The 18945-nt window shown below is 40.4% G+C and overlaps 1 protein-coding gene across 1 annotated transcript in view; it reads right to left on the bottom strand.

The window, feature by feature from the left end:
• Window positions 1-7261: 7261 nt before the first annotated feature.
• The window catches only part of gbe1b (glucan (1,4-alpha-), branching enzyme 1b), a 73541-nt gene continuing 61857 nt past the window's right edge, over window positions 7262-18945 (bottom strand). Inside the window, exons 15-16 of the mRNA XM_061046968.1 lie at window positions 17735-17852; window positions 7262-8661 (exon numbers count right to left, since the gene is read on the bottom strand). Of these exons, the coding sequence (XP_060902951.1) occupies window positions 8599-8661; window positions 17735-17852 (181 nt within the window). The 3' untranslated portion in view covers window positions 7262-8598. The remainder of the gene's footprint in view (window positions 8662-17734; window positions 17853-18945) is intronic.

An 18945-nucleotide genomic window follows, 5' to 3' on the forward strand; every position in this document is an offset into this window, starting at 1 on the left:
ACGTTCACACACATTCACGCGCCCATACACACACACGAATGTCCAGCCCACACACTCAGAATTCCGCGCAGCTGTCTCTTCTCGTTGCTCCACCCGAATATTAAAATAATCTGATTCTGCTTGCTCCACTACCTAGAACAATGTAGACCACCAGATGGCGGTCTTTACAAGCAAATCCCCCTCCACCGCCAAATTGAGGGCTTCCTGGATGTAGAATCAGAAACATCATGCATACATTCGTCAGGTCTTCATTTCATATGCTGCTTTGAATCAATGTTTTTTTTGCACGTATTGATAACTGTCCCTGCTAGTCCTCCCTCCTGACATTGTTGTTTTTATAACAATGGCATGGCTCCAGGATGATTTTGGATTCATGTGAAGTTGCAAAACTCAGTAGAGAGACAAAGCTGTTCTGCTCTGTTAGGAGTTTCCTGCTGTGGCTGTGGAGCAGCACCATGTCGTGATCCTCTTATTTCTGCCTGATGTTTCACATACAGGCCCAAGAACCCTACACCAGGATTTGGGGATTATCAATGCAAAGCGATCCTCGCCGGATTGCTCAGCATATGTAAACAGTCATGACCCAGCTCACTCCAGTCTGAGATTGATTCTTTCATCACTTTTGGGCCGGCTGCAGAAGTTGAGATCATTTGGGTGCAGCTTTATGATTCCCCTCTTTACCCTGCCTATAACATGAACACCGTGCTCCAAAACTAACTAAGACATAATTTGTTATAGAAGTGCTAGCCTATATATGCTGCTTTATCTGACGTTTCTAGATTTATGGTTAACTGCCGCTCAGCCTTTGGGCCAATTGCCTTGATAAATGGGAGTCAGAGCTCTAAGGTGTTTTTTGTAGAAGGCCTAATGCAGTTCCCATGGGCCTCACTAAAGTAAGATATACTTGAACAACCCTCTTTAAATATATCGTTGCTTTTTCTACCTTAAGTAACAGGATCTGTGCATTTATGTCAGATTCCCTATCAGCTATTCTCAAGCGACGTCACAAGCTCGAGCTGCAGTATTGACTTTGCAATCAGTTTAATAAGGACTGAAAGGACATGAGACACCAGGAGAATGCTTTTAATTACAACTTACAATGGAAAACAAGAGGCTCTGAGGGTCCCAAATCTGCATTGGAAGCTTAGTCACTGCCAGTGTTTTGCATACAGAATATCAGCACTCTCTGCTGGGCCTAACAACAGTCCCACATTGATCTCTTCTCACACCGGAGTGCGGCTGATTCTGACCCCGATGATCTTTACAATCACATCAGTCACAATAAAAGTGATTTTTTTTGTTTACTGTCTGCCAAAATTCAGATTAGAAGATAGATATCCCTCTAATCTTCATGCTTTCAATTAAGAGACGGCCCGGTCACATGTTCAGCCTTGCTGGCGGCACAAACAGTGGAGGCCCATAACTCCCATACCATCCTCAGTTTGTTCCTCTCACGTGTCACCATGACACTGAAGTCAAAGAGATAAACATCATGTCCCAAAACTAAAAATAATCTTCTAACAATCCTGAAATAATGCATTACACAATATAAAGATTTGAACCCTTTTCCTGAATCGCTGCTGTTTCCAAGCGGCAACCTCCAGGCCAATCCAGCAGTGCAGAAACTGCAGTTCCCCAAGTGTCCACATGAGGCTGACTGCAAGAACCCTGGAAGTCACAACTACACCCAATTTAACAATATGACAGCAGGAATAAAAACATGTTTACAGCCTGGTACAAAAAAAATGGTTTTGGTCAGATGATATTACTGAAGTTATACGATGTACATGCTATTTGTATAACGCCAATTCAGGATTTCTTTTTTCTCAAGACACTTTACAAAAAGCAGGTATAAGACCTTACTCTGCGTTATATTATGTGACAAAGACCCAACCTTTAATCCGTGATTGAGCTTCAAATCTCCCCTTCAGTAACCAATGGGTGACATCACAGAGACGACGTCCATGTTTATACAGTCTTTGGGTGCGTTCGAATTGTCCCCTCCCATCTCCTTTCACTATCCACTTTACCTTAACCCCGGAAGCATTTAAGTGGCGGCCATGATAAGAGCCGTTCGAATTCTCTAAAAGCTAAGGAAAGGTGGGTCGATGCTTCCTTTATAACCTCCTTTAGCATAGGATACACCGGACCATCCTTTACGAAAGGAGATGAGATATGATGCCCCACAATTCCTTGCGGCCGCAACATTTAAAGCGAGTTGCGCATCCGACCGTTCACGGAAATGAACGATGACCGTAAAGTGACACAGATCATGTAAGGGATAAAAGATAAGAGACATTTTTATCCAGATGATGTTTTATTCAACGTATTTAATTCACTTAAGAATGCTTTGTGCAGTTGTACATTTGTATTCTTAAAACATTTTGTGTAGGTTATATCTTGCAGAAATGTGACAATTAATTTCATACAATCATATTTATGTTGATGTTGATTTATGAGTGGACAGGAAGCTGATGGTTTCACTTTTGTTACTTGTAGCCTGGTAGTCTATATTTCTTTTATTTCAATCCCAACCTTGTGGTGATCAGGATTATTTCACCGGTAAGAAGGCACAGGGGAAAGTTTTTTAGATGCGTTTTTTTTGTAGTCCATTTTCTGAACATTGTAGTTTCAACACGGCGGACCCACGTCATTAACCTCCGCCGGCCCGTCGCATTTAATGACGTGGCCTAGTGGAAATGTGGTCGGATTGTCAGAGTAACGCGATCGCCTTTCCCTAAGTCCTTTATGAATTCTCCTAACATCTTTCCTTAACCTCATGACGTTTTCCCCGGGGGTTAAGGTAAAGTGGATAGTGAAAGGAGACAGGAGGGACAATTCGAACTCACCCTTTGTCTGTTTCCCTTCAAATAAAGATGGCAGCCAGAAATGACACATGTTCTAGTGGAATTGCACAAATCAAATAGCAGAAATTGTATCAGTTAATTTGGACTTTTTTGTGATATATGATTCTAAAACTTTGTTTATTTACGAAGGAGAAATGTAACTACCAGCTTTCTTGATTAGCAACCCAACCAAAATGTGTGAAGAGCCTCTGATGATCCTGTTTGTACATTCAGAACAGCCATATCTTATCTCAAGTCACCTTCTGGGTGTTTAAACATTTGCTGGGTCTTGATATATTATAGTACAGCAGAATGCTAACCTTTCTAACTCAAATGAAACAGCAATGCATGAGAGGGAAAACATGAGGCTACTCCAAAACTCTCACGTCCACCATATATTCTCTGGTGCCATGTGTTGTGATGTTTTCGTTGCAGCTGCTGCGTCCTATAAGGAACTTGTTAATTTTTCATGCAGCACATTTGGTACACTCCTGTTAATGATGCATTTTCCCCTGCTGAGTGTCCTTCAAACGAACTGAAGAAGTGCAGCCTTTGACCATAAAAAAAAAAAAGGACTATTAGGTCATGAAGAACACAACCTTACCATCCGAGAAAAACACAACAAGCTCTTCTAAGAAGGATGAGCTTGCAGACTTGGCGCCCCGGGCATTCACACCACCAGGAGTTGATTCTTCTGAACACCACAGGCTAGCTGACTTCAAAAACAACAATGAAGAACAAGTGTCTTTCTTTCAAAGTGCTGTTTATATTCAGGAGAGGAAGGAAGTCAAATCTTATTGTTGAGCCAATATTAATTAATTGTTTATTGTACAGGATTAGCTTGAAGTATAGATAATAAGAACAATACACTGACCAAAGCATCTGTCAGAATTTTACCGAACATTGACTTAGAATGGGATGAAGCAAGTTTAGCTCTTTAAATTCAGGTTTATATGAAGACTTTTTTCACGTCCGTTTGCCAGCTGCAGCTATAATATTGGTTGCTTTACACTAGACTTGTGAATACTGAATGTGAATACTAAATAACCCTTTGCATTTTGTTCATGAAATTATTCATTGGTTGTTTTCCTTCTCTGCCCGCAGATAAAATGCCACATGACCAAGCAAACATTTCACAAATTTGTGCAATTAACTTCACATTTCTAATTTCTGGAATGTTTGTCTGAGTCTAAGCAAGCATTTATCTGAAAGCTGAAGCAACAGAAGAGAGTATCATGGCAGGCAGTTTGTATTCGAGCTGCAGCAGCGTGCTCGCTGAAATCCCTCTCTGACTTGTGCAGTCTCCTGGGTCAGACTCTGAAAACATCCTCTTTGTGCATGTCATAGCCCCAATTCTGACTTCCACAATATTGCATTCTGCTGGATCTTCCCTCCAGGCGATTTTACCCGTGAGCCCATAAGAAATACACAAAGACAAACTGTTACAACACAGAGTACACTGTGCTTCCAGGGTTTCTAATAAAAAATCCACTCGAGTACTACACAACATATACTGTATGTGCTGCATATTGTATAGCAGCCAAATCTACAGGGGTTGCTTCCAACAATGTAAACATCTGTAAAATTTAGTGCAACCCCACATGAAAAAGCAATGGTCCAACACCTGACCCTGTGAAGCTTCAAGTTTAGGATGTGCAGCTTCAGAGAGTGTTGGTTTAACTCAGGTGATTTCTGAGGCCACACTTCACTTTACGCTCGGAGTTGTTTCTGTTATTTTATTCTGTGAACAAATTTGCATGGTAATTGGATTGGACTGCATTACATTGTACGATGCATCCCCTGTGGCAGCGCATGAATATTATAAAACAACTGAGGGCCATTTATGGAAAAGGCCAGAAGGCTTTATTTTAAGGGGGGGTGGGGAGGGGGGATTTATTTTTTGGCATTTGCTTTCATTTAGTACTTGACAGTTTCTTCTAAAAATGAATTCATCTTCAGAATACAGTAACTTAATCAAGTGAGCCACCCAAAAACCAGGGGGTTAACAAAACGTTCAGAAACAGAATAACCAGCAAAGGAATAAAACATAATAGAAGAGAAATACCCTCTGAATGAACCCAGAAATTATTTCAGAATTGAGTCAGCACCTTTATAAGACAGCCTCGACAAAAGCTTCATTGTGATCTTTCCAAACTGCCTTTCATGGTGCGCCTGCTATTAAAAGCTGCTCGTTTCGGCAGCGCACAAAGACACATAATCTGGTGTAAGTAGCACAAAGAGCAGATGCCGAGGAAATGAAACTGTAAGAATTACAGTCTGATGAGTTGTCTTTCACCCTCCTTACATCATGTTGTGGGAATCACTGAGGCGGTTGCTCTGCACAGTCCTGTTACAACATTTCACAGCTTACATGGTCACCAAATGGAAACTGAAACTTTATGTTCTGTACTGCAGTGTGCAGAGCTGATTCCTTTTTTTTGTCGTCCTAAGATTTAAGAGCTTTTCTTATTCAAGTCTGGACGACTATCTTACTGCACTCAGTTCACAATGTGTATATTCAAACAGGCTTACAGAAGCTCTGTTAAGCAAAAATGGCTTTTCGATATATTGTATTGTTTCCCCTTAATGTTCTCTTTTGTTTAAGCTATCAAACTTGTGTCATTGTCATGCATGTTTTTATAAATAGTGTATTATCAGGTCATAAATTATACATAAATTATTGACAAATCATAACAATTACCAGATGAGGTAGTGGTACCACAAGAACAGTGCATCTCCTTTAAAAACTCCCAATAAGTAGATGTTCTATTCTCATGAAACAAAGCACCAAACCTGTAGTCTTAGTGATGTCCAATTAACTCCTAATAAAGTCTTTGTCACTCAAAAGATGTTCCTTGTGGGGCGCTGGTGGCGCAGTGGTTAGCGCGCGCACCCCATGTACGGAGGCTGTAGTCCTCCAAGCGGGCGGCCCAGGCTTGAATCCAGCCTGTGGCTCCCTTCCCGCATGTCATTCCTCACTCTCTCTCTCCCTGATTTCCGACTCTGTCCACTGTCCTATCTCTTGAATAAAGGCATAAATAGCCCAAAAATAAATCTTAAAAAAAAAAAACATGTTCCTCATTCCCCATTCTAAAGTCAGGTTTTTATTTTTGAGCTTTTTGTACCTTTATTGGAGAGATAGGACAGTGGACAGAGTCGGAAATCAGGGAGAGAGCGAGTGGGGAATGACATGCGGGAAAGGACCCACAGGCCGGACTCGAACCCTGGCCGCCCGCTTGGAGGACCACCATAGTTTCACTCTTATGATCTAATATTTGTTCCCCATTCTAAAGTTGTGCATCCCTTCTGCACATTTGTGACCTTAATATAAAGTGTTACTGATAATAATAATAATGATAATAACTTGAATACAATCAAATACATACTAAAACTTAGTTAAGGGACCTTATTTAGCTTATTTGATTCGTAATGACATGAACACCAAGAAACAATGTTCATGTTACGATTAAGAATATGTGGTCTATAACTCCCACTTTGCAGTATCGCTTGTTAAAGTTACTTATGAAAGAAAAATATTTACAGGGAATCAAAACAGAATCCCAAATGAAGATAACCTCTCCCAAAACCAAAGAGAAAGTTTTTGTGAGCAGGACTCGGTGACAGAGTGAGAGCAGACTGCAGATGATGCTACAGCCCTTATGTTTCCATGAGTGTGTGTTGGGACAGAATCAGCAGTCAGACTGCACATTCACTTCATCCTCATTGTTCTTGTGTCTCGACAAGCTCTGATTTATTATCATTAGTAATAATGAAAGAAATATGCCGTGATAGTTATTGTGTATCACACATCAATTTTACTTTTGAGAACAAATGCAGACAATTTATTTTGGCACGATTAAAATGACAATGACATTGGGTCAGATGAGGGATGATTATTCACTCCACTTCAGTCTAACAACCTCGCTGGCTGAAATGTATGCAGAGTGATCCTCTCTGTGCTTTTGGAGAGGAGCAGGAAGGCGTCTTTTAAACACTTTGGTGTTACACAAAAAGGAATGACATGTTCATGATACTTTTGACTAAACACAGAAGGACGGTCCTGAATATAAATTTGCTTTCTTCAGCTGCAGGGGTGGCATATCAAAACGCTGCCATATGCTACAATACACAGCTTAAGAATGTGTATTAATGCAGTAGGTGTGGATCACAGAATTACAGTATCTATGGCAGGGAACCAAGGCATTAGCCTTTCTCTGGGATGCCCCAAATCAGCTCCTGTTCCACTGTTTGTGACAGTGCTGCTTTGATACAACATGGAGAAAATACTGCGAATAATCATAAAGACATCCATTCACAAAGGGAGGAGGGACTTTTAGAGGGAAGATTCAAAAGAACATAAAGGCTGAAAGAGGATCAATTAAAACAGTCATTCACTCATAACATGAAAACATGAAGGCTCTTGTATTATACACTATTTTAATAACATGTTGTCTGAGTGAGTGAGCTCAGCCATCACAATAACAGTCACATATCAACAGTGTGTGATGTTCCCTATATTTTAGCTGATCAATAAGCTTCTCATGTGAAAGCTATGGGGAACACAGCTTGAGCATTGCATGAACGGAGATTTCCATCACTGAGTGTGTTGAGAAAACACAAAAAGTCAGTTTATTAGACGAGGCACATTTCAATCTTTGTCATGATTTAGACTATTTCTATGTTTGGTGGGAATAATCCCCGGGGGAATGCTAATGAAAACAGTGCACATAAGTAAGTTGTTTGAGTCGTACTATACTCATACATCGTCGTGTTGTCTGATGTGTGGATCTACAGTGTCGACTTTCTCCAGCAGAATTGAGCAGAGTTAGTGAAACTCACAACATACACTACATTAACATGATTTAATGTTGGAGAAACTATGCGTTCATTTTTGCAAAGTGGGAAAGAAAACGGTGTAATACAGGTAAAAATGTTACTTGTAAGTTATACAACAGGCTGTGAACAAATGAAGTGATTTGATCACTTTGCTTCAGCAGCAAATTACTGGCTTAATAACAGGGCCATAAATAACCGCACAAACGCTCCCAGTAGAAACATAAATTCAAACATTACAACACAAATGTTTCAGATACCCATTAAAAGCGTAATAATTCAACACAGCTCATTACTTTGTGCAAATTACATTATTTTTATACGTAAAATGTCCCACAATGCAAATTAACAAAGATGGATCACAGTGATTAAATACGTTGACTTTTTGAATTTCATGAGCTGGTCTCACTGTAAATCTCTGCGTGTCTTTGACACCGTCACGTTGTGTGTCTTCAAATACAAAATTATCAAAGCAAGTTAGATGTGACAATCTACAGTATTCTTGTTTTCTCGGAGCGTGTGCAATGTTTGAATGGTGCAGTTTTGCCTCTTTTTATGCCACAGTCGTTGGTCATGTGTTTGAGATGACAAGCCAAATTCACAGAGCCCATAAATGTCTGCTGGCTGGTGGTGGACGGACTCGGCAGGGTTTAAACTTTTAGCGTCTATCTGCTGGTTAGGTTGGACGCTTCCCAAATGGAGCAATCTGTAGTAAATGGGGTTACACAGCATCTAAGGTTGCAGATGGTGTTTGAAAGCACGAGAAGATTTTTTTTATCCCGTTTAGAAAAAGCTCAAAAACAGAAAGTGGGTACGGGTTGTGTGCAAGGTTGACACTTTGAGATGAAGGTGATTGTTAACACTCGGTTTGAGCTTGGAATCCATTCTCGATCCTGGTCTCTGTGGAGACAATCATCCTCTAATAACAGTAATCTATCTCCTCGTTGGCCAGGACAATAGCAGTTCTGCAGGGGATGTAGACCTGAGAGGGAGAGAGAGAGAGACAAAGGGGGGAGAAAGAAGGCAGAAAAGTGAGATGACAATTGAAGATTAATGATGCTAATGAGATCTCCGATTTTGGGAAGATTAAATCCTCAGGTTTATCCTTTTTTTTTTTTTTTAGAAGTCAGACGAGGAGGACCTTGTTGGTGCCTTGATTACCAGACAATCAAGGTCGACACGATGGCTCAATGAAGAGGAGGAGGAGAAAAAAAGAGGGGAGACAGAAGAGGATGGGTGGTGCATTTAGAGGGATATTCAGATCTGAGCAGAAAAATGGCTCTTCAGAGGAGACGGTGCTCAAACACCACAGCCTTGATCGAGGAGGGCCGTCAAGGTGAGAAGGGTAAAATCAAAGTGTGACAGAGCTGCAGCAACGTGAACACCTCTGGGTGGCACTGGAGTCAGCAGATTTGCATGAGGAGGGAGTCACAGTGCTTCAGTTGCAGAACATGCATGGTGTGGTAGATTATGCATGGTGCTGAAGTTTGTGTAGAAAATGTCTTTGATTAGTGACTAACTCTGTCTAAAATGTACAATATTAACATTAAATTGCATTTAAAGCGAGAGATCTTCAATACAATCATACCTAAAGTCAGGGCTAAATAAAACCAATCCTAGTTTTTATTTCCTAAAAAAAAAAAAATCTGTCTTTCACAGTCTATCTAGTGGCTGTGCTTCAACAGCAAAGTTGGGATTTTGTAGAGATACAATCTGTCAGTGGGCATAAGCTGAGCTAAAACAATCTCCAGAGTTTTGTTGGACTGAAGAAAAAAAAAAACATGTCAGCAAAAAATAAGCACACCATAAAAAAAAAAGAGAAAGAAACGGAGCGTGTAAATGTCAGATTTCTTATATATACAGTACAAAGAAATGTTAGTGAGCGGGTTAGTCTTGAGTGCTGTAGCTAATAAAGTCTTTGATCAATCCTTTTGATATTCACAGTGTCATTTGGAAGGCGAGGAGGCACCGAGCACCATTAGTCACTTCAGATTTATGCCAAAGGAAAAGGCGAGCAGACATAAATGATGCTATATTTCCCAACAGAAAAGTGAAAAAGAGAGCAGAGCTGTAAACAATTCAATCACCCCCTGAACTCTTCAAGACGCCCCTCGGCATCAGTGGATCGAGCTCGCTGTGGATACGTTTCTTTGGCAACAGTTTGTCACCGAGGGAGCCGAGCAGCCCGGCGCTCAAACACTGACACAAACATTGGTGACTAATTAAACAGTCACAGTGGGAGAGTCTCGGTGCAGACGCAGCGCAGAGAGAGGAGACGGCAGAATGAATCACTGCACCTGTTAAGACAAAAGCTTCCACTGCGCCCAACCGCAAATATGTCAACAGCTTTTATTTCCGACAAACAGACAAATCCCAAATCAATCTGTGAACAAAGAGCAGCACAAAGTCTCCAGTGTTGGCACAGTAATCAGAGGAGGACTTTCTGATCAACATATTAATCCTATGACATGAAGTCTTTCAGGTGTTAATGATCTGAGATGACTTTTTTACACTTCAGGCTAGACACCATCAAAAAATAGATCAAATATTTACAGTTATGTTTGACACACGATCAGAGGGTCATCTTGTATTCAGCTGAGAGGAAAAGGAAACAAAGAGAAAGCTTCTTGGAGTATCATAGATGCATGAGTGTAAGAGGCCTTACTGATGATTTGACATAATAACTTTCTTCACATTTTGTCATGTGTTGTTCTAGTCAAGTCAACTTTTTTACAGCGCACATTTGACAATAATCACGGTTGGCCAAAGTGCTTTAACGAGTAAAAGAATAACAATCAGAGTACAACTGGTTGTGATAAAAAGGTATCTCAGAGGAAGGCCACAGAGAAGAGACGGGTCTTCAACAACGATTTAAACATTCATTAGTGGTCGGGAGAAGGTTTGAAATGGTTCCACAGGTATCTAATCAGTTACTTTAACTCTTACTATTTTGCAGTGCCGACATGTTTTTCTTACTATTTAAGAATGCCACATGTGTCTTCGCCTTCACCTACCACCTAAATAGATCCATCACAATGTCACCATTTAGTGGCAGTGAATCGTGTATTAACTGTCTTTTGAAATCCTCCCCTGGAAACGAAAACAACTATAAAAAGATATCTTTAAAAAAAAAAAAAGCCAGAGCTGCCAAATGACCACAGAGAATTACAAAAGTACTTCAAAGGGATGCCAAACTGTCACAAAAGGACATGGAAATTGATTACAAACAACACAGCCATGTTGTTGGCAGTCTTTTTAATCTGTTTCAGTCTGGTGGCGGATCCTGCATGCAAAGTGGGGAAGCTTCCAATGTCAAGGGCCCATGCTCTAATGATTTATCAATCTGAAGATGTTTTCAATAACAGATATTAATCAATCAATCAATCTTGATTCGTAGAGCCTCAATGAATTACAATGTCATCAGGACCCTTAACAAAACGAGCAGATCTAGACTGAACTGTTATATTATTTACAGAGACTCAACATGAATCCTCCATGAGCACAGCACTCTGCAGGTTTAGCAAACAGCAGCATGAGAATAAACTGTAGCATAATAATCGAGTCGTATTTAAAAGCCCCAGTTAAACAGGGCTGCTCCCAGCGGTGGTGTCTTCACATTCCTGGTTAACCTGTTATGATCTCATTTAGACGACGAATTCAGTCAGCGGATAATCACAGACATTTCTCAGACATAATTTCAGACATATTCTAATCAGTGTAGACGCATCCTGCTGCTGTTTTGTGAAACAGGCGACTCTTGTCCTCCAGAATCTCACTGCCTCTGCAGGAATTTGTCCGCAGCGCCTGTGTGTCTTTCGGATGAGTCATTCGGAGAATGTGTTCTCCACTTCATGTGCAGACATTCATAAGCCTCATTTCAGATCTGAATAACAGCAGTTACTACCAGCCGTCAAGATTCAACAGCAGTTACAACCGAGCCTGTGAAAATCTGTTTGCAGTCTGAGTGTTAATATCAGAGTTCCATAAAACAAACTGAGGAGACAAAGCATTCCAGTTTGTTTCGTAGTGCATGCACTGTATTGAAGTTAGCCTCGCACATTGTCCTTTTTTTCACCTCTTTTGTCTCTCTGTGAGAATATTCTGCACACTTCAGAGCAGAGTCCAGCCTTCGGGCAAATACTCCATCTGATCAATGTTCAGACACTCTGATGAAGGATTCATGAGGGCTTCACAGGAATACATCATCCACCAGGTTTCTGGCTATACTGACCCAGGCTGCTGGTGAGAGCAAAGCCCGACTATCTGCGCACTTAAAGTCTGCAGACATGTCTCCGCTGGGCTCCATTACTCACCACCAGGATCATCTGCTTTAAGCACTTCTGCACATGCAGCTTGTACTTCAAGAGGACCGAGGATCCGAGTGAGTAACAACACAAACCTGACCGGGTTGGTTAACCGAGTCAAGACTCCGTTCTATTTCATAGTTTTCAACCTTTTTTTTTTCGTTTTTAAAACTCGTATTGAAAACTTTACTCGAATGCTACAACTCTGCAGCAATGCTATCAACATTGTTAAAGATGAGCACTAAGTGTGATAGAAGAATAACTCAACTGAGTCAATAAATACTTCGACTTTAAAGAGTGTAGGAAGAGATTTTAAAAATATATTTTGATTATTTTCACATCCTGAATAAAAAGTCAAGTTTAAATTACGTCAGGATGATTGATCCGTTAAATTGTAAACGAGTACTCCCAATTAAAACCTGATGTAAGACTTTAGCTGTGTACAGTGTGTGTGTGTGTGTGTGCACGTGATGAAGAAGTAAACACACTTGATCCTGAAGCTTTTGTTTCAGGTGGAAAAGCACGTCTTCTGATCATTGTGTCAAAGTATACCTCACTTTCTTTTTTGATTCAAATTCATTGTTTTTTTGTTCTCTTTGATGCATCAAACTGTTTAGAAGAAGGTAATTATTCAGTGCTCCACATTACAACTTTGACATAATGACACTCATCCCAAACTGTAAATGTAAATAACACACTGAGAGGTTCAGCTAAAGGATCGCTGTTGTTTTTATACACCTTGGGGTTTGTGTCCCTGAATAGTTCCGTCTCTGTCGTGCTTGATGAATAAAATCCAAACGTTCAGTAGCAGCAGTCTTGATGCAAGATTGTCATCAAATGCTCTGCAGAGTAAATCAAGTTGTCACTTCTCTCAGAAGAAGGTTTAACTGTAACATTTTCATTTGCATAAGAAAAAAAAGGAATATTTCATCTTCTTTATTCAGCTTCATGCTTTCATAGCTCGTGAAACATTCACTGTCTTTAAATAACCAGGAGTGAATCAAATGAACACGAGGGCTTATCTTTGTTAGCCATTTGTTCCGTCTTCATACACTGTATGTATGAACTTAATATGTATGAAACCTATTTTTATATCACAGTGATTAATACACATTTAACTTGAATATTGTAAAAAGTAAGGGGGGATTATTTCTGGCAGATGATCTGAGACTTTTTAGACCACAGTGTCTTTTTTTAAAGGGAAGTCTGGGATCAAACGAACTGTTTTGATATGTTCTACAATTCTACAACTCATTTAGCAGGTCTACGCTTTTGTCCAAAGCCACAATCAAGGAGTAAGTAAAACACAAGCAAGTATGTAGAGAGGAGGAAACAACAGTGCAAACAATCAGCTGTTAGTCCGATCAGTCACAGGGGCTGAGAGGCAGTGCATCTTTTTTTCATTTAAATTTATCATCAACAACTTCTTATAAGAATTCTAATCAGCATCAGTAACATCCTAAATATCATCATTGTTGTCATCAATATCATGATCAACATCGTCATCATAATCAGGTATGTAGTACTTTGATGAGGTCTGTTGTGCTTACCCTGTCAAACGTCTCATTCATCGAATGTATATTTGGCCTAGCAGTCACGTCACGCGCCCTGTGACCTCACTGCAAAACTCCAACCCCCAGACCCTTCCTCACATGTCATTCCCCGCTCTCTCCTCTCAATGTCCCACTCTTCACTGAAATAAAGGCATAAAAAGCCCAAAAAGAAATGTAAGAAAAGAAAACAAACAAACCAAAAAAAAAAAAACCCTGTAATTTGCTCTGACTGCTCTTCTGACTGCTTACCTTCTGAAAAATCTCAGAGTTGGAAACTTTTCTGTTGTTCTGACAAACAACAGCTGGGTTGTCACATCATTAGCTGCAGTATATCAAACAGAGGTCTTTAAATGATTCTGATATTCATTGCTTTTTTCTTCTCTCTTGATTTGGTCGAAAACAAATCAAAACATAATGAATATTAAGGTTGCCTACTCTTTAAAGGGGGGGGGGGGGGCTGTTGTTAAAAAAATGCAGAATAAATGAACAATGACATGATGGATCTTCCTGCACCCTTGGCCTGTCCTCAACCAACCCCGGGGGTGCAGCGGCACCCACTTTGTAAACCAGTGGTCTATTTAATAGCTGCTGTTTAAACTAAATATATCTTCTCATTGTGCTTATTCACAGCCCAAAAGTCATATTAGCATTTTAATTAGAACCAGTCACTGACATGGATCTTATCAATTATTTAACGAATAAGAGCAGATTTTTTTTATTTTAGATGTAGACGGTATTTTAAACACTCCTCATTTACTTCACAGACAACATGAAAATGTAAACCATTTTCTGATGCTGTGTATCACTTATCAATCAGTGTATCAGCTATAAACTGTCAAAATGGACACCTTTAAGAATAACAGATTGTGGTTGTTGGTTCATGCAGTGCAGCTAAAGCCTGAAGTATTTACTTTCTTTTATCGAAAGCTTAATCGAATAAATTCAAGTTTTTTGTTTTTTTTACTGAATGATGTTTAAAATGTCATCAACATGTCACTGACACTACCTAAACAACGACAACATGCTATAGTCCTCTGTTTGAGCTGTACAACTGTTTGCCATTCTGATTCTGCTACTGTTTGTTCAGGTTTAACAAGTTGAGGGCATTTTTTTCTTCAATTGTTTTTTTTTTTAATAATGCACAAAAAGACAGGACTGAAAGCGCAAAAGAGATGCCACATGACAACACCGGTGACACACAGAACCACCAAGCCATCGAAAGGCTTTCATCGTGCCGGCCTCCTCAGTCTGAGAGATGCAACACGAGAGTTCATCAGCCAGAGAACTGACAAAACCATTACAAAGACAGAAGAGGGGAAGTTTGCACAGACTTTCAAGGCAACAGTTGTTAAATAAAACATGGACGGCGTGGGCACTATCAGTGGCCCCCGCAGAGGCTCCAGTCTGATTATTCTTGTCATAAGCAGGTAGGTGTGAAGAGGAGGAGGAGGAGAAGCAGCATCTTTATGCAAGACAACAGTTTCAGGGTGCAATCTCTGAGAAGAAAAAACCTATAACAGAGATACAGTATGTGCAGAAGGGTCCACCCCCCCGTCTGCCCTGCTCCTCTCACTCCCTTTCATTCCCCATTAATCCATGATGGTGCCAACATTAGCAGACGACTTGTTAACTAAACTTCACATTTTGGCCAAGAGGGACGGGGCTGAAGCTGTGCTGTTTGAATTAATAAGAGTGAGAAAGATTTAAGAGAATGTGGAATTGGAGTCCTACACTGATGAAACCTCGGCTAATATGACTGAGGAGGGAGGAGGGGGGGGAGGAGGAATGTCTGCCTTGGAGAGGAAGAAGCTTTTTAACAGGGTTAAATAATGCTCTAAATAGCTGTGTGATCTTTGCCAAACACATTTTTGATCCATTTAAGAGCTTGATCCAAGTGTTAATAAAGTGTAATATCCTCCATCCATTAACTGTAACACTCTCAGTATTGATCTGAGGAGGTTCAGGCTGAGTTCAGATAAACAAACAGCTCATCAGGTGCTGTGTCACCTTTGCTACCCACTGGAACAGCAACAGTGCACCGCCCATTTCTTATACCACTGATGAAACAAAACATACAAAGAAGATGAAGGACGACTGTGCAGACCACTTCACTGTCCTCATGCATTAATAAGACTCATTAAAATAAGATCTAACGTATGCAATCAGAGGAGCTACAGTGCGAGTGCTGATCCTCCCTAAATAATCCCTGACCTTACCCATTAACATCTTATTGCCTTCAGTGTTTAAATTCACAAAAAGTTACTCGAGGAATAAAGGGAGACACACACGATGGAGATCCTCAAAAACTCTGCTTAAAATGCACATCAGTGTTTTTCCATATTTCATGGAGCGACCTTGTTCATGTTATTAGCCTAAAGCTAATCTCCATGATGGAAGCCCAGTGGTTTATTCTGCAGATATTGTTTTCCTCTAAGTTCCAACAACATGAATAATGCACGCTGTTTGTTAGACAATCTGAGGGAGCTGTAGAGATCAGATTCACGTGTGACTCCCTGACGGCTGTCAGCATGAGCAACATTTTTTTTCTTCAATGCAGCCATATTTAATTACTTCTCAGATACAGCATCACCAGCTTATTGTCTTAGTTAGGACATTACTGCATAAAGCACAAGTGAAGCTGGGAGAACCAGCTGAGAAATGTAGGCTCTTTGTCAGAACAACTCGACCTCCGTCATATCAACTTGATTAAACTTTGTTTGAGTGGCTGTAAAGGATTCTCTTGCTCCAACCCCAAACAAGGCTTTTTAAAGTTATTCATGAAACATAACTGACCAAAACATAAACAAACCGACACACAGCTGTGTGTATTTTGTAATTGTTACATGCAGGCTGCTTACACGTGTATTTGCATGAAAGGAGGTCACTAAACTACTTTAATACCATCAATACACTCCTGGTAAGTACATGGAAGCAGATGCATTTTGAGGAAAATGATATTGTCTAAAATGTTACCAGTGCTGCAGAAAGACAGGAGTAAATCTTCCATAGTGATTTGTTATAGAGGGATTAATATAGAGGTGTAGTTTATAGTGTTATTGGTGCTCCAATCAATCAAGGTCTCTTACACATACGGTTTAACAATGCCCTCATTGGGCTTATTGTGGCTGCATGTCCTGCACCATGCATTACTAAGGAGGGTACATCACGTGTGCCTATTGCATCTGTAATGGACAAACAATGACAAGAGTCGAGTGGGGAGTAGATGAGAATGTGAAGTAAGGTCTGCATAAGTGTCTCGAATGTTTAGAAAGAGAAGAGATTCTGGTGTCTTTCAGGGAGAACTCTGATCACATCAATTGACTAGAATTTCGAGGCACCAAGCCATGTGTGTACATAATGTTCCCGGTGTGTTGGATTGATATCATTGATGGTCGGGTTACGTTTCATGTAACAGTCATAGGATGCCGGTTTTGTTTGTTAGGACTCTTTAATGGAAAAAAAAAAAGTCCTTCGTCCAAATTTCTTCGGTGTATATGTTGATCATGACAGCAAGTAAACGTCAACAGGATCAATCGGCTGGCATTTATTGACAAGATAGCTAGACGTGTTTAAGTCAATGAGTCAAAATGCGTGAGGTGAAAAAGGTATGTGAGGACAAAGCTCATTGCCCTAAATCTATACAAGTGTTTAAAAAACAATGTTTAGTACACAAGGGATGAATGCAGCTTTTCTGCATTTTCTAATGTGAGATGATGCTAGACATGTGGCTTCGTATCGCTGCAGGCACAATCAATTTGGACAGAACAATGACAAAGAAAAATGTTTGTCCAAACTTGTAACGCTTAATGTTTTTCTTATTTTGAAGGATATTTCTGGAGCTGTCTCACCACCACCCACAGCTGTGTTTGATGTTTTTCTCCTCTGAGCTCCTTCATTACATATGTGCAATGCATTATGGGACAATGGAGTCCATCAACAAGACACTCAAAATTCATTTATTTGCATACTGTCATTTTTGAGCACTCTTGGTTATGTCACTTTGTCAGCGTTAATGTACAACATCGTCCAAACCTGTTAGAATTAGTATGCAGAGTGGGGTGTCGATACATCATAGGTTAGTAGAGGAGTGGGTTAGAGAGTGGACTTGACTACAGCAACCCTGGAGTGCTCTCTGAATGCAGGACTCGATGACATTCAACAAGAAACGACCTTAAATGAGTCAAACAAAAAGCTTTACCTTTATGGAGTTCTGGCGTCCGTTGAAGGGCTGGGCATCTGTGAAGAACTCTGTGCTGTGGTCCAGCCGTCCGTGTCCCCCATACTGAACCATGTCTGAATCCAGCTTGATTTTATATCTGACAGAGATCAAGGTTAAGGCGCAATAGCAGTGGGAAACTAGATTATAAGATCTCGGACGTAAGATGCACGAGAGGAGGTTTTATCAGCTGTGCTTGGGATGTGCTGACTTGGTTTAGCAGCGCTCAGCTGGTTTATATTCATTGAAATCCTCACATCCATCAGCATTCATCTCATCTCAGCAGCACTACAAAGTGACAGTGCAGAGCCCCAACAGACAAAGAGAACGCTGCCTGAAATGAACACAACTACAAAAGTGATTCAAACATCGATCAACCACACAGCCTGTCATATTCTAATCTAATTCACTGCATAAATAATCAATTCAATCAAAGACAGAACACTGAGTGAAAACAATGAGTGACAACAAATAGAGAAAACTACAGGGTCCAAAAAATATCCGCTTCTCTTTAGATATTTCATGTTTGGTTTGAATCACAGTGGAATAATTACACTTTTTGTAATCAAAAGGAGGACACATTTATTAGGATTAATATCAGAGGGAGAGAAAACATTACAAATTGGACTCAGTAACACATGAATGACTGCCAAGGTATTCATCCCACTCAGGCTAATATTTAGCAGAGGCACCAGAAGGTATGCATGCATTTAGATCAGCCATTAAGCTCCTTTATACTTTCTTACACAAATGCTGTATAAGGTATGTGATACATGCCCAATATTCCTCTGCACATTGTTACTTTCCCCCTCTCCTTTTAAGTTTCCTATTGCCAAAACAGCTTAATGAATGTTCTTAGATTCAAAGTTGCAAAAACAACGAAACACGTCACAATGGGGGGGGGGGGGGGGGGGGGGGGGGGGGGGGGGGCTGGTGATGGTGACAGTAAAATAGTCAAAAAGGAAATGTATCTGCCTTTGATCATGTAAGATAAAATGTGTGTATGGTTGTGTGGGGGATGGGTGAGGTAAGTGAAGCCCCCCTTTCTTCATCCTTTTTGCACAACGACGCTCAAACACTGACGAGCTGACCGATGGCAGCTTCCAGAATCAGGTTAGAGCAGTTTCAGAAAACATTCATGCGCTTTCTTGAAGAGGAACTAGGGTGGATGGATAATAAATGAAATATGTGAA

The sequence above is a fragment of the Labrus mixtus genome, chromosome 9 (genome assembly GCF_963584025.1).
Source record: "Labrus mixtus chromosome 9, fLabMix1.1, whole genome shotgun sequence".
NCBI lineage: Eukaryota > Metazoa > Chordata > Actinopteri > Labriformes > Labridae > Labrus > Labrus mixtus.